The following is a 15684-nucleotide window of genomic DNA, read 5'->3' on the forward strand; positions in this document are numbered from 1 at the left end:
AAGTTTATACAGTGGGGCCACGAGGAAGCCAGTTCTGCGCTAACTCACTTACACTGACACGATCTCATTTTTGAAAACTCAAAGATTTCCTCTCGATCCGTTGTTGCCCATATTATATTGGCTGTTTTTATACTAGTGGACGCATTATCCGTCTGGAAGAACTTGGTCAAACATTTATTGTTCGTCTGGTTATTCGTTTTTCTAGTATAAAGACGGGCACAAGACGCATTATCCGTCTGGACGAACTATCTTCGAATGTTTGCCCATGTTCGTCCAGACGGATAATGCGTCCTCTAGTATAAAAAGGCCATTGTCTCTCCCTAGCTACCCACGGGTATGAATAGGTACCGGTAGGAACACATGACCCTTAGTCCCGGCGAGCTGCTTGGCTGGGGAAACCGTTGCCGACGAGTTCTAAAATCCCCTTTATTAACTGCGCCACTGTGCTTCTTCAAATTCTCGCTGGATAGAGAAGAATCCCATAAAAAGAAGTTCATTTTTATACATTACCTTACCGCGGCTTGCGCTGAAAACAAACAAAAATAAAAATTGAATCCTTGAGCTCATGAACTGAAATATTTAGGTCCTAGAGATTAATGCTCGGATATTCAGAGCATCTTATTTAAATCGATGAAATGGAAAGCCTAGCTGCTTCTTCTTCTACCGACGTGCCTATATTTTTAGCACAAATTTGACCTATTCCCCATTTTATTGAATATGTGATACCAAAGCAGAAAATAACTAGACAATACCGTTTCAACAGATTCACACAATTAACCCCTGCGCGTAATACTTACAAATTCAGTTGTTATGCAAGAACTATACCAGATTGGAACTCACTTCCGGCTGAAACAAGGCAACCAAGTGTTGAATTGAGGTATTCAAGACTCATCTCACCTCTTTTTTTATCCCGATAGTGATTTAGTTAGTTTAGACAGTGATTTTAGTTAGTTGGTTTCTTTTTTTTTTTTTCAATTCCTTTTATATTTGAGGTAATGGGCTTATCCAGTTGCAAATTATCCTTGTAGATGTGGTCCACAATCCGGACTCTCAGTCCGCAGTCCGTAGTCTGTAGTCCGCAGTCCATATTTTCCACTTCCGTCATAGTGACACAGCGATATTGACCTTCAACATGGCTGCCGTACACAGGTTCGCAAGCGAAGCAGATCTGCAACGAGAGTGTTGTTCCTTCATCGCTCAGAAATCTTCAGAGGCTATAAAAGATCATGGATTCTTTAGTGTCGGCTTTTCAGGCGGAAGTCTTCCGAAAATCGTTTGCCCGGGTCTGCTCTCGCTTCAGATCGACTTTTCAAAATGGCGAGTGTTCTTCTGCGACGAGCGGTATGTGCCAATATCAGACGCTGATAGTAATTACGCAGGAGTGAAACAACATTTTTTAGACAAGGGCTCTGTTGCCCCTGAACACGTTCTAGCGATAAATCATGAAATTCCGGTAGACGAGGCTGCGAAGGAATATGAATCTCGTCTCAAGGGGTGGTACCCAGGTGTTAATATTCCCTCCCTGGATATGCTTCTCCTGGGGATGGGTCCTGACGGACACACCTGTTCACTGTTTCCTGGTCATCCACTGCTTCAAGAAACGTCTCGCTTTGTGGCGCCGATTTCTGATTCACCTAAACCACCTCCCTGCAGAATCACGCTGACTTATCCTCTAATCAATGCTGCAAAGTGCGCCGTGTTTGTCAGCACTGGTTCAAGCAAGGCTGGTGTTCTCAAACAAGTGTTGGAGGGTGATGGAGGGGAGCTACTTCCAGCTGCCAGAGTGAAGCCTACCAATGGAGAGCTGCATTGGTTTGTTGATGATGCTGCAGCTGGTTTGTTGACAAAGAAATGAACAATGATTGACATACATAAAGTCTTGTGCCAAGGACATATAACTGCTTTTGTGAGGGGGGGGGGGGGGGGGGCACTAATAGTAAAATAAGATAATTTCATATTTCATTTCAGTATAAAAAATTATAAGAAAATGTCATTTTTGTGTGGTGATAGGCTTGTAGCACAGGCTCCAAATAAATAGCTTCCCTGTCACAGTATCCATTTGTTATTTTCCTTTCCTCTGCCTTCTTCTCCTTTTTTTTTGTGCTCAGTTCACCCACCAGAAAAAAAATAATGACAGGCTACTGTTTTCCCACAAGTGAAATGATCTACGGTTAGATGGAGGAAATTCCACACTCCTTAAACATAAATGATCCTTTGTTTCACCTTTCTATTTTAGCTGTCATAATCATGGTGGATTATTGCTATATCTTTCGGTGAAAGCCCAATAAAGGAAACTGAAAACATTACCACAAAACGTCAATTACATTCGCATGTTAATTTAGACAACGAAAATTAAGTACGTAAGAAATTACAGTTTTATCACAGTAATCATGTACATAATCAGAGACTAGAGAGAGAAGTGATTTTAGGATGGTACCTCCTTTTGCTACCGAATGTGCATACATTCTGCACAACTCATGATGGTTCAAGAAACTTGGTTGAAGGACGGCCTAGTAATGCAAAGATATTTTTGTGTGGTGTGTGTAGATGACTACAGGAAAAGCAGATCTTAGTGTTGAAGGGCTTTTGGAACTAAAAAGGAAAATTGGGGGTAACCATGCATTTATCAGAAATAAGCTTTAATTTGGGAAAAAAGGCCATACATTGTCTTGCATTTTACAGCATTTTAGAATAATAATTATTATTGTTGCTAAATTATTTCTGAAATGCGCATTGTTACCCCCAATTTTCTTTTTTGGATTCCAATAACCCTCGCTAAGATATGCCTTTCCCACATAGTCATAAACCAGGCCAAAATACTTCTCTATTAGGAGGTACGTTGTACCCTCCTTAATGGACATTGCCGCTAATTTAAAAGTTGTAATTTGATTTTGTAACTAACTGCTTGAAGTGACACCTACTTTTGTGCTGAAAATATAATTGACAGTCAAAATGTTCTGATTAGTCACCTAAAACATTTTTTTATATAAAAAACAGTGACCTTTTTTGCTGGTTTTGGAAACTCAAATGTACGATGGAGTATCATTCTCTGCTGCATCTTTCTAGTATTTCCAGTTTACTTAGTTATCTTTTAGCTGTTACTGAAAACGATCCAAAGCATTAAGCCCATCCAAACATACATGTAACCAACATAACCTAAATTTGTATAATCCCCTTTTTACAACTGTCAAAATTCCAGCGTGTGCTGATTGGCTGTTAGCTATTGTCTATAAGAGTACTGACAAAAATGACATCAAATCTAATGCCCGCACTTTCTCTAGGGTAAATAAAGCCAATTCTGCTTGTGCTTTTCCCATGAACCAAATTAACAGCAGTTTTCTATGGTCTATACCCTTATTAGTTATAGACCATCAAATGATGCAATAAAATGTTCAAAACTTGGCAGTGATCATTTTATGACATCATTATTGTTATGGTCTATAAGAGTAAAGACCATAGAAAACTGCAGTTATGTTGATTTGTTAATTGGAGTGTGTCTTGAAGTTCACACAATTTTAAGTTACTTGTCAGATAAAATGGTGACACATGATTGTTTTCAAACGGTCAGTTTAATGTTATTTAGTAGTGCATGTGAGACAAATGACAATATTGGTTTCAAACCACACACTTCAATGCAAAACAGAAAACAAAATGAAAAACTGAATACATTAATGTCCTCACAAAGCCTGTCTGCTTGGTTTGAAAACCAATTCATTTGTATGCTTATTTGGTCCCACCCACCCTCTTATTCCATCTAAAACAACCAGTTTATTTGTCAATGCACATTGTACTGTACATGTACAAGACGTTTTCAAGTTTGAATGAGTATTTCGGTCAGTACCTCTGACATAATATTGTACAGTGTGTCTGCAGGTAATTTTTAAAAAAACATTCAGTCTAATGAAAATAATAATTATAGCAACTAGGTGGAATTTAAAGCTATGATCTTCGTTAAAAGTTGAGTAATTATTGATGAACTATGCACAATCCAGCTTGTTACTTCTAATGATTGATCAACAGGTTTGCTCTAAGAAGCCCATGCTTCAAGTTCTCTCAAATCATCATCTTCTTGTTTGGCCTTGGCTTTGGCTGGAAAGAGAGACAAAAGCAAACACAATTCAGTGATTGTGCATTGTAAATTATGTGCACACTACCAGAGTGTCAGGGTGTCAAGCGCTAAATACAGATCCAGATAATTAATTTTAAATAATAGGATTATAAGACACCATCGCTTGAAAATATAGGACAAAAAACTCCACTGACATCAACTGAAAAAATAGGACACAATACTGACTGTTAGCTTGACTTATAGTTCACCACAGAGTTTTCTCTGCATCCTGGTGATCTCGCGATCCACAGAGAGACTTGACTGGGAAATAAGGCCCATGTGGCAAAAAAACCCAGAATGGATAGTACAGTGTATACCTACCCAAGAAAAACCTCACAAATATTCTTCTAACTTTCATTTATAAAAACAGGTTGCTTACATTGTACTTTCATCTTGTACATGTTTTCATTATTTTGTCCTTTCTAATTTCAACATTTTGCCTTAAAGGTCAAATTAGTAGACTGCAAATTTCAAATTCCAGTCTTGGTGACTTTTGTTCTGAGAAAATTAATTTTAGTGGTGAACAATAAAAGTGCTTCTGTCTTGGGACAATCGGTCTTATCATTGCCCCTTGGGAATTTTTAGGAAATTCCTAAAACTACCGATATCATATTGGTGTTAAGTTTGTCGTAAGAATGCCTAATTTCTGTAGGGAAACTTTCGGGCAATGTTCCCTTGACAGAAACACTATTATAAGTTTAATAATTTAAAAGCATTATAACTACTGACTTTGAAAACCACCTCCACAATAAGTTTACCCTTTGCAATAACAAACAATGATGAGCCCCCCTCTTCGTCGGTGAAAGGGAAAAATGGTAAAAATAAGTTAGAATGGTTAACATATCAAATCTTCATCCACAATTCATGCATACTGTTTATGATATTTTATAACATATATTCAAGTTCAATAGGAGCAATTTTAAGTTGTTGAACCTTAAAATTTTGGTTTATGATAAAGATACCGGTATTACATCTAACTATAAATAATAATAATAATATACTGTAGTTACAATTATGATGTTGTACATTATTGTTCTACAATTTGTTCCATAATTGTTCATACACTTTTCTTTTTTTACCAAATTGGTTACAAACTTTATACAATTGTCTGTAAATTTGTTGAATACTTAGTACAGAACAGCTAAGTGGACCATTTTTTTAGTCTTTTCAGCACTTTCCTTGTGAATATACACACCCTTTAAACCTACACCAGGTAAGAAATTTCTAATAAGGGCACAAACAAGCAAACAAACAACTTCCAACCTAAAATTCCCATGTATAAGCCTTTACATTTTTGCCATGGTGCTTGATTTCTTATCACAATGATCAAAACAAAATAACACAACTCAATGCAAACTAACCTGGAGCAGCCGGTAGTTCTGTAGCAGGAACATTTGGCAGGCTAGCTGTTCCAGTAACTTCTAGTAGCTGTTCATCCAACCCTTCTTGTTCCAACTCTTCAAGTTCATTCATGAGCTCATCCTAAACAAAAAAGGAGTATCAAATAACTGATGGGACGACCTGGAAACAATTTATCTTACATGTATTTTAGCACCCTCCATAGAAAAACAGGGGAAAAGGTGATAGCATGCCCATGAAACACTTCCACTTTAAAACAAAAGAAATTTACTTTAGCATGCTTAAAGTGTGTCCAGGACCATACTTAATTTACAAATTCTTTTGTTTCACAGGCCACACTCACTGTTCCCAAGAAAGCTGGCTTCCTGACCCATGAAATTGAATGGTAAACTAAAGAAGTCAGATTTGGAGTGTATCTATTGACCCCTCAAATTCTTCATTGGTTCTGTGACTTTGAAAGTTAACTGGAACACACTCCACACACAAAAAAAATAAAACATGCAATATTATTGCAAATTGCTCAGACATTCAGACAATATCTTTGATTTGTTATTTACTACACAATTCATGCAGCTACATGTACACGACTGTTCAAATTGTACATGTTATTGCCAATGCATTATGGGGTAATCTCCAAAGGACTCAAAACACATGACAGTGGCCATTATCCACTTAAAGGGGAGGGGGGGGTTGCAACTGATGGCATAACCAAGCAGTATTTCACTGGCTTTTTTGTCTGCCGCAAGGGAGGAGAAACCACAGGAAAATTTAACTAACCTCGTCAAAGTCCATTCCAAATCCAGCGGGTTCTGAAATGGCCCTAGAGATTTCATCAGCCAGCTCTGTCTGTTCTTGAATATCGTCCATCATTTCATGCACATCTTCAACATCACTACAGAGAGAAAACACCAAACATTACGTAAAGTATGACAGAAATGTGGTTAGCACTTGGAAATTACAGCACATCCAAGGATACCAGTTACCAGCTATCAATTTACATTTATTTAATTATGCATCATAGAATATAAGGTACATGTACAGTTCTGTTGAATTCTTGAGATTACATGTAGATAAAACAAGTTTATCCTAGTTCAACTATTTTTTTGTCCCAGATAAGAGATTTAAAGTGCTACTACGATCAAATTTTCGAATACCTTTTATTTGCGGTTGATTGGTAGTTTATGTCCTAAAGTACATGATCTCCAAGTTATATCCTCATAAGATGAAGGAAAGTGCGATTTTTTTGCGCTCAAACTCCACGAATTTTCATCCGCCATTGAACCGCCATGTTCCTGCGGCCTGGTTACCAAAGGCAGATGGTGTCCAATGACAACAGAGGCCGGGTCACCCGGGAAAAACAAGTGACGTCAGACTCTCAACTCGAAGCCCAGGCGAGCCCTACGAGGCTAACTTCTCATACGGTTTCGAAAAATGTTTCGTTCTTTCAATGGTGGGAAGTCGCTGTGTTGTTCAGTGGTATAACAACTGCTCTAATTGAGCGGCAGGAATTGCGCTGCATGCGAGTCCGGCCGACAGAACGAGAGATGTGTGGCTCCAGTTTGTTGTCTTGCACGTTTTGCTATTTTCTCGGTTTAGTTCGAGGGACACTTGGACATTCCACCCAAGTCAGTGAACACAAATAAAACCTGATCTTTTGAAAAGGGTAAGCGATCAGGAGATCGTGAACCTGAAAAAAATCTCCGAAGGGGAAGGAGCGGCAAAAGGTAAGCTTATGTAAAGTGGGCGAAATGTGTGAATATTGTTTTTTATCTTTGGTGATTCCTCGATACCTTGTTCAGCACCCATACAAATAGCAGTCACAAATTTTTATACACATTTTATATTGCGTTTCTAAAGTACTAAACTTTGATTGAACGAGTAAATAATGTAAGTGCAACTAGCTCCCGGAACTAGCTTTTCCCTCCGAAGCATTTCCAAAACATCTCAGTGCGATAAGAGTAAGCTTGTGTTTACTTTGCTTGTGCAAAAGCTTGTGGCAAAAACTTTGCAAACAAACGCGAAGAAAACCACTTTAATTATCCATTTTCACTCAGCTTTCGATAAGGTGGTCTTTGGCGTTTACAAAAGGGTTCCTTCTTTCTTTTAAGTGGTTTTCTTGAAGAAATAGTTTGAATTTTTGGTTTAAGAAAGGTTTTAAGAAAACCTCACATTCAGTTGTTTCTTATCAATTAGATTCAATTGGTAATGTATTTTAAATTTTGATTTATTTTTCAGACGCTGAGTTGCAACAACGTCAAAACCCAGCTCTTACTATTAAATACAGGGCAAAACATACCTTGCAGAGCACAACACGTGAAAAATGTGGACAGCCAAGAAAAGGCCAGTGCTCCTCCTTAAAGTAGCAGTTGAAGAGCACTGACCTTTCTCAAGGGCTTTTCTTGATGTTTTGTCATCAACCACCAGTTGACAAATGGAATCAATAAAAGAACTGTTTTCTCTTCATTCATCATGCCTCCTCTTTGTAACTCTTTCCATTACATAGGCTTCTGTTTTAGGGAATGGTCAGAAATTAGTGGGGATGGGGGTGGGGGAGTGAGGTGGAGATTTTAAATTGAGCAATGAAAATGATGTGACCCTCCATAGCGATGCAAATGAAATTTCACGGCCCTCCCCCTGAACAGGTAGTACAATGTAGTTCAAATACCAGAAAAAGAAAACAAGAATGGAGGCAAACTGTAAGTTACTTACTGGAACCATTTTGCCCCAACATAATTCAAATCATCTATAGAGCCCATTGGCATCATATAACTCCATTATGCTACACATTTCCTTTGCATTAATATTTTAATACTTAATACTTGTCTTGCTTTTGTTAAATAATGACTTAAATTAACAAATTTTATTTTGTCTTTTGTATATAACTCGCTCTCCCTGTCATACTATAAATTATGATTGCAAGAGCATAAATTTATGTGACCCTCTGTTTTCACTGCTTATTCTTTCATGACACTCCACCTTCCCCCCTCCCCACCCCCTGCTCCCTGCTAATAGGGAGCTGAAGCACAGACATTCCTGAGCCATGTATAGCAACCAGAACTCAAATGTTTTCTCTTTTGGTGTGGTTTTAAATAAATACTTATTTGAATATAAACAATATTAATATGGTAGCCATTTTGGAATAAGGTTTATGGTTCATTGTCTGCAGTACATTAATAATTTTATTTTTATGTTCATTTGAAAAAGAGTGCCAGAATCTTGTTTCACCAATAAATTTGTTGTTGTACAAAATGAAATTGAATCTACATTTTCTAAGAATAAACACTGATCAAGAAGAACAACCTTGAGAAAAAAATCAAAGGTGGCTCACAACAGTCTCAACTTTACTTCATTTTGGTAGCATGCATTTGCCCATCTCTCACCGCACCAAAAGTGAAAGTAACAAGAACTGTTACCACAGCAACAGTGTGTCAAACTCATCAACACTTGCTTGGGGGTTTGCCCTTAGACATGTAGGACAAAGGATGTTTGTTGTTAGGTTGATTTGACCCTTCATTAGAATAAGCAAAAAAATTTCAATACCTGAATCACAAACTTTAACTCCCAAGAATATTGTTTTCAATTTATATTTGCAAAATTCCTACTTTTCCTCCCCTCATTTGCCTAGGTGGATGCTTGTTACCAGAAAGCATGCCTTAATAAATTTTCATTTATAAAGCTAGTCATTTCTTCAGTGCGTTAAAGCATCCAGTGCAGTGGTGTTTAACCTGATGTGAGCCACCTTAAAAAAAAATATATGTACACAGAAAAGACTATTACATTGTTCATGATGGTGCAAGGGAAGAAAACAAATCATTGCAAATTGTTGTTGCCTTGCAAATTTATTTGTTTATTGATTACTGTACTTATTCAAATCTGGATACAATGATGTCCATGCAGCACCAGCACTCTCCAGGCTTGGTAAGTCGCTCAAGGGAGCAATTTGAACATTTGCACCTGAGAAAATATTGAACCAAGAGGAAACTTAGCATCAATTACAAGGGAACGATCAGCTTAAATTCAAGCCATTGCACAGAGCTTTTCACTACAATATATATTCTTTTTCCATGGTAAAAAAGTGCAAAAACAGTAAGCTTACTCGGAACCGAAACTTAACTGTGCACTCTAATTTAACACCAAGGCAAACTTTCGAAAGCAAAGCTAAAAACCTAAACCTAAACCCTCCGGGGAATGAACTGGCTAGCAGTCAAGAGAAATTGTTGAGGATTCTCAGGCACTACACTTTTAAAGCTTGCCTGTTTTGTTAATACAGCAAATAACACATCTAAATATCAATCTCTATCTCTAATATCTTACCCGAGAGATGAACGACTCAGCAAAGTCTGCTCTTCCTTCTCTTGTAGCAAAAGCGCTAGCTGCTGAACTTATTCGGCTGCCTCTTCTTCAGACGGAACTAGCTCTACAGAGTCAGGACTTCTTAATTTCCTTTGCCTATTTCATGCAAAGACGATCCAGGAGAGCTTTCTGTGGCCAAAACAGCTCTGAAATTCGTCGCCAGAAGGAGGACTACAGCACTCGCTCGATCAGCGACTTGAGAGTATTACGTCACGACAAAAACACAATAGGTTTGAATAAAAATACCGCAACTCCAATCACTCTCATACCGCGGGCTCACTGGAACATAAATTCATAATGGCGGACTCGAAAACACCAGTTTTCAAGGCTCAATATTTTCAATTTACGGGGCCCAAACTTCATTTCAGTGACCAAGACAGGTACAGCCACATCGGATAAGCTGTAAAGAACGTATTTTTGTTTCATACGTGACATGAAGTTTTGATCGTAGTAGCACTTTAAGTACACCATATTTTGTTTACTAAACATAACCAGGGCTTTGAACATTCCTTTGTCTGCATTTTTCTGTGACGAAACAGAGGATACAGGGGTCGGGTGCAGCAGCAACACAAGTGGTTAAGACAGGGTTAATTTTATTTGTGGAGGTAATATGGGTTATTAAAAAGATAACAAAAGCTTCATGAGCAGCACATGAAAATTGCATTGAAGCTTCAATCATAACAGCAAACAATGAAAAAAAATACTAATAAAATTAAAGTTTTCCACCAAAGTGGTGGGTAAGTTAAAGCGTCTGTGCAAGAATGGTCTTTCATCAACTGTGATTAAAGTACTTTTTCAACAAGATACATGACCTTGCCTGCCCTTTACAAAGTGCACAACTTTCAATTTCACCAAGAGTACTCATTGCACACATTCTTAAGCTGACCTCTTAAAATAAAAGTTTGCATAACATTTTTTCAAACTTTCAATGCCTAATATTAAACAAAATGTAATATTTTGAAATTACCAAGAAAAGGAATGGGTTGCCATGCCCATGAAAGAGAAACAATCCTCTCAAGGTTGCCCCATAACTGCTTGCATGTCAACTTTCAAATAATAATTATTTAAACACTATTTCTGGTAAATTGATCAAAACAAAGAGGATGCCTCAGACTGATGAAAAGGTTTGTTTTAATTAGGAGAAGTTCACCAATTTTTAATCAACTTTAGGAGTTTTGCATCAAGAAAAACCTACCATGTATTCATCAATGTGTATGCTCTCATGATACAAAAAACTATGTGCAGTAAGCACACAAAACACAATAAATGGAACACATAATAAAGTAAAAGGATAAAGGTTTAATCAAGCATTCCATTTGTACCTCAACCAGTGGAACCAAAAATTTTGGCTGAATGGAAAGCACCTAGGTATACAAAATCCAAGATCCCAAGATTGTGCCATAAATTCTGCTTAACTCTGGATCATTGGATGGACAATAGTGCTGCGCACAATTACTAAAAATAGATTTTGTCATGTTAGAAACCCCACATGACTCAGACAAGAACTGCGATCAGTGTAAAAGGCTTTGTATGGGAGGCATTCACTCTGGAAACATGGCCAGAAAGTTTCATGGGATTGAGCAATAATATAATTATTAAAGAAACAAACAACCTCCTTCTTGACAAATGAAAGATGGTTCTTCACTTCCTAGTGTATCATTGATTCAAGGTATCTAGAAAATGGTCTTAAATTTGATGAATTAAGAGCAGGGGTGGAGCAAAGGAGATCCAAAAGCCGATCACTTATTTTCCAAAACAATGTTGCACAATTGGCGGCTTAGAAAGAGCGTAGAGAAAATCAATGTATTGGATACACATGTTGTGTGACTTTTATAGATCTAAATGTAATAGCCCAATCTTATTCCCTGAGTCCTCAGGCTCTTTTGGGAGCAGTTGGTTACTAGGAGAGACTCTGGGCAACAGGAATTTTATTACCGCAGGATTTCTGTGGTAAAACAATGGAAGCCGTTACAGAGCAGCCAATCAAAACATTTAAATTTTTGACAAGTCTCCAGAGTATCTTCTGGTGCCCACCTGCTGACCAAAATGCCTGAGGACTTTGGGTACGAGATTGTCAATAGCCTGGCAAAAGATTAGTGATAGTTTCACTTGCCCAAATGCCAGATTTCTACTTGCATATCACAGGGCTTCTGATATTTCGCGCGGTCGCGGAGCCGCGAAATTTAAGTATATCTGCAAACTCCGCAAAATTCACAAGAAAACGCGTAATACTACAAAATTCGCCAAAAATCCTACAAAATACATGTCGGTACAACATATTTGAACCTGATCTTGGCTACTGAGGCTGTTACTTTCCATAAATGCAAATTTATCTTGAAATTTCGTCACTGCCACGAGTAAACATAAAGTACCATAACTGCCAGGCGTTCTTAGATTAATGTTGCGAAAAACTGGGCACCAGAAATTAGAAGACTTTTCGGTGACACTATACGGAGTGGGAAAGGAAACTGCTGTAATGCAGGCACATGTTTAATCGTACAACACGATCGAAGACACAACGTTTTGACTTCACAAATGGATTTGAACCTTCGATCACGAGCAAGAGACCAAGGAGAGAAAAGAAATTTATTGCGTTGCTGTGTTGGGCTCTAAATTGCTGCTGAAATAGGAGGTTAACCGGTCGGGCGTTTCGGTAAAACTTATGTTTTTCTTGTAGCTTGAAACAAGTACAATTGCCTTGAGGACTGTGTTGGATGAACTTTTGTGTTTTCTTTCTTGCCCAGAATTTGACATCCTTCCAATATATCTTTTTTTTTTCTGGCATCTTTCTTTTTGGCTTTCTTCTTTGCTTTTTCGCGAAATTCCCGCGAAATGGGCCGTTTTCTCAGCGAATTTGTCTCCAAAAATCCCGCGAAATTTGACTTTTTTTCCCGCGAATTATCAGAAGCCCTGATATCAGCAAAGCAAACCGTGAACCAGCATGACAAGATATACCAGTTGTTACATATATTATTTTTCTGCTTCTCTACTCTGCTGTTTGGCCTTTGTGTATTCTTGCAAGGATTAATACAAACTTTACAGTTAAGAACAATAACAACTCGCTTAAAAATACGCGTATCTGAGTTATGAGGGCCTTGCCTGTACTATTTCTCAAATTCTTGTGCGAGCGATTTCCGGTGTTACTACTATGTACTATAGTAAGCAGTTGTGAGCAAAATGCGTAAAAAATGTTTATTGACGGTTTTCACTGTCACGCCATTGAAAAAAAAATTGAAATCATTCCATGAATGAAGTCAAGAAATTGACATGGTATAGAGGATAAAAAAATAAGGCGTCTGTCCAAGTGTCAGGTCTGTGCGGCATTCCATACAAGAGTTATTTGACAAAATGTTCCACATAAATTTATAGAGCTTAGTATGGAGACGCCATGTTTGTGTCCCTCTGAGGGGCAAAAACATGGCGGCCTGAAATACGAAAAAACATCTGGAGTTCACTTTTGCCAGAAAAGAGGTTTGTTTGCCCTTGTGAATTTTTGAATGTTTAGATTAATGTTTCTCCTCAAACTTAAATTGTTTAGAATGCTGAAAATCACCCGAAGAGTCATTTTTAAGATACAGAAAAGCTCTGTCACGGCCGTCCTCCTGATGTCACGCATGATGGAAACTCGGAAATTGAAACTGCTCTATTTTCAAAAGGAAGCACGACATCGAGCTAAGAAATTGTGAACAGACATATTTTTAGGTAATCTTTCCTTGAATGAAGGTAAAAATTTTGTAGGCCTCCCAGTTTTGAATTCTAGAATTTGGTGACGTCACGTGAAAACCAAGAATTGTAATTCACTGATCAGTCCAGTATTTACCCCCATACACAACGTATTCTGTGCAGGCAAAGTTAAGCCTATTTGTACATTGTATTTATTGCAAAATGGATCGATCAAGAAGAAATCTTTGAAACTACTTAATTCCAGCAAGAGCCTAAAATAGGCATAATGTATTTCTGAATGTTTTTGCTCGTTCCCAAACTATTTTAGTTTCACTACTGGTTTAGCGGAGTTAGATTTCCTCTGCAAATTCGAATTCTAACTGACCCTCTGTCTTCTTATGTACAGATCGATCGCGAAAGGCCACAACTGAGTGCTCACTTACATCATTTTCCATACAAATCTCTTTTATAACATACAAGTAGCTAGTAAATTTGTGGAATCAAATTCAATTGGGTGTGCATACTTCATATTCCCATTGTGCATGCTGATAACGTCAGCAAACAAATGCCTCAAGAAAAATTTTCATTCCGCGATATTATTGCTATTTAACAATAAATATTATTGGCTCAAGCGACAGCTGTGCATTCATCGAGATATGAAGCATGCAGGATATTTGGAGAGCACGAAAGATGCTAGAGCTGCTCTTGGTGAATTCTTCCCACATGCTTCGTATCTCAATGAACACATGCTGACGCATGAACCAATTGTTACATAGCAATAACACTTTGAGTAGTTTGTTTGTCTGAGTCAAGGCGGGGGCTTATATCTGTGATGACATTTATGCACAGCGCTATTAATGCATGGAATAATATAATTTTTGATGACATCAGCAAAATGTAAAGGTATACAGGGGAAATAATGTTTACTAGGTACTCACAGTTGTTGATGTGCAGATTTGAGCGCCTTTGCTGCATATGACATATTCTTGAGTACTTCGGTATTGGTGTTAGCATTCTCCAAAGCCTCTCTTTGAAACTCGATCGTTGACAAGGTTCCATCGATTTGTTGAAGTTGCTTTTCGAGCCTTTTCTTCCTCTTTAAGGCCATCAGAGCAGCTATGAAATTGGCAGATCAAAGAACTTACGTGATGACCAAGAAGACAACAAAGTGGTAATGTAAGTTAAAAATGGCATGGTACATGTACTTTCCGTTCTGACCTTGCACTGGAAAGGAAAAAGTGGAGTGTACCTCCGAATTGCGACAGTCGTCCGTTTGTTCTGGGAAATTTCCCTTTGATCTCCGTGTTCCATTTGCATTTGCATTTCAACTGGTTGAACGAAAAATTTTAGCCAAATGGAAAGCGCCCTGTCGCCAGTCGAATTTTATAAACAACATATCAAAGACAAACTACATGTAAGCTGATCGAGACATCAGAACTGAATTACAAGCCAATTCAGGTGGATTGGCGTATCACTGATTGCTGAATTTAATCAGGAAACAAAATCAATTAAATAAATCGCTCACCTCTCTTATTTTTGGAGGCATTTTTTCTTGCTGTCGTTACTTCTGCGTCAATTTTCTTCTCCAAAAATTCACTCTTCTTCGTCAACATTTCTTCCGTGGAGCGCAACTTTTGAATTGCTTCCTGCGTTGTCGGCGGCTGCTCCTTGCTTTTCCCACCGAATATTTTCCACATTTTGTACAGTTGACTATTGAAGCTTTATATCAAGGTGATAACTCTTTCCCAAAACCTAAAACTTAGCCAAAATCGTCCGCAAAAGGCAGTAAATCCAGTAACTTGCGAGTTGAAGTAAGACCTTTATTTAGTTATGTGACATCATGAGCTTGTAACCAGGCAAAATGTGAAAACAGTGGACGGAGGAGACTGGGGTTCCTGTTCGTTCCCAGGTCCATTCTCGTCCGCACGGGCACGAGGACCGAGAATGTTCCCTATCCAGTCAGCTCTATCATGCACTTCAATTCAACCAAAAAAAAAAATTGAGGACATTTTAATATTAATCGTTGAGTAACCTACGGTTCGTTATAGCTGCCTTAATTTAAGGTTTTTTTTTTCAGTTTCCATTACGTTTTTTTTTGTTATTCGCCTTCTATCATTCATTAAAGGGAAGTGTCATGGCGTTTTGGACCTCTTTTCTTAAAAATGGTGAAATAACACGTTAACTTAGCTACAAAATAATTC

At 37.9% G+C, this 15684-nt stretch overlaps 2 protein-coding genes across 2 annotated transcripts; one reads left to right on the top strand and one right to left on the bottom strand.

The window, feature by feature from the left end:
* Window positions 1-1083: 1083 nt before the first annotated feature.
* On the top strand, window positions 1084-2052 carry LOC146480583 (6-phosphogluconolactonase-like). Its single transcript, XM_085109772.1, has one exon. It carries the CDS (start codon window positions 1133-1135, stop codon window positions 1853-1855), a length of 723 nt encoding a protein of 240 aa, XP_084965898.1. The 5' UTR covers window positions 1084-1132; the 3' UTR covers window positions 1856-2052.
* Window positions 2053-3550: 1498 nt separating this feature from the next.
* Window positions 3551-15324, bottom strand: LOC146480584 (charged multivesicular body protein 4b-like). Its single transcript, XM_085109773.1, has 5 exons — window positions 15009-15324; window positions 14422-14599; window positions 6245-6359; window positions 5470-5590; window positions 3551-4089 (listed from the first exon to the last, which is right to left on the bottom strand). The coding sequence occupies exons 1-5, from the start codon at window positions 15178-15180 to the stop codon at window positions 4028-4030; spliced, it is 648 nt and encodes a 215-aa protein (XP_084965899.1). The 5' UTR covers window positions 15181-15324; the 3' UTR covers window positions 3551-4027.
* Window positions 15325-15684: the final 360 nt, after the last annotated feature.

This window comes from Pavona decussata, unplaced genomic scaffold, assembly GCF_977016875.1.
Source record: "Pavona decussata unplaced genomic scaffold, jaPavDecu1.1 SCAFFOLD_53, whole genome shotgun sequence".
NCBI classification, from domain to species: Eukaryota; Metazoa; Cnidaria; class Anthozoa; order Scleractinia; family Agariciidae; genus Pavona; species Pavona decussata.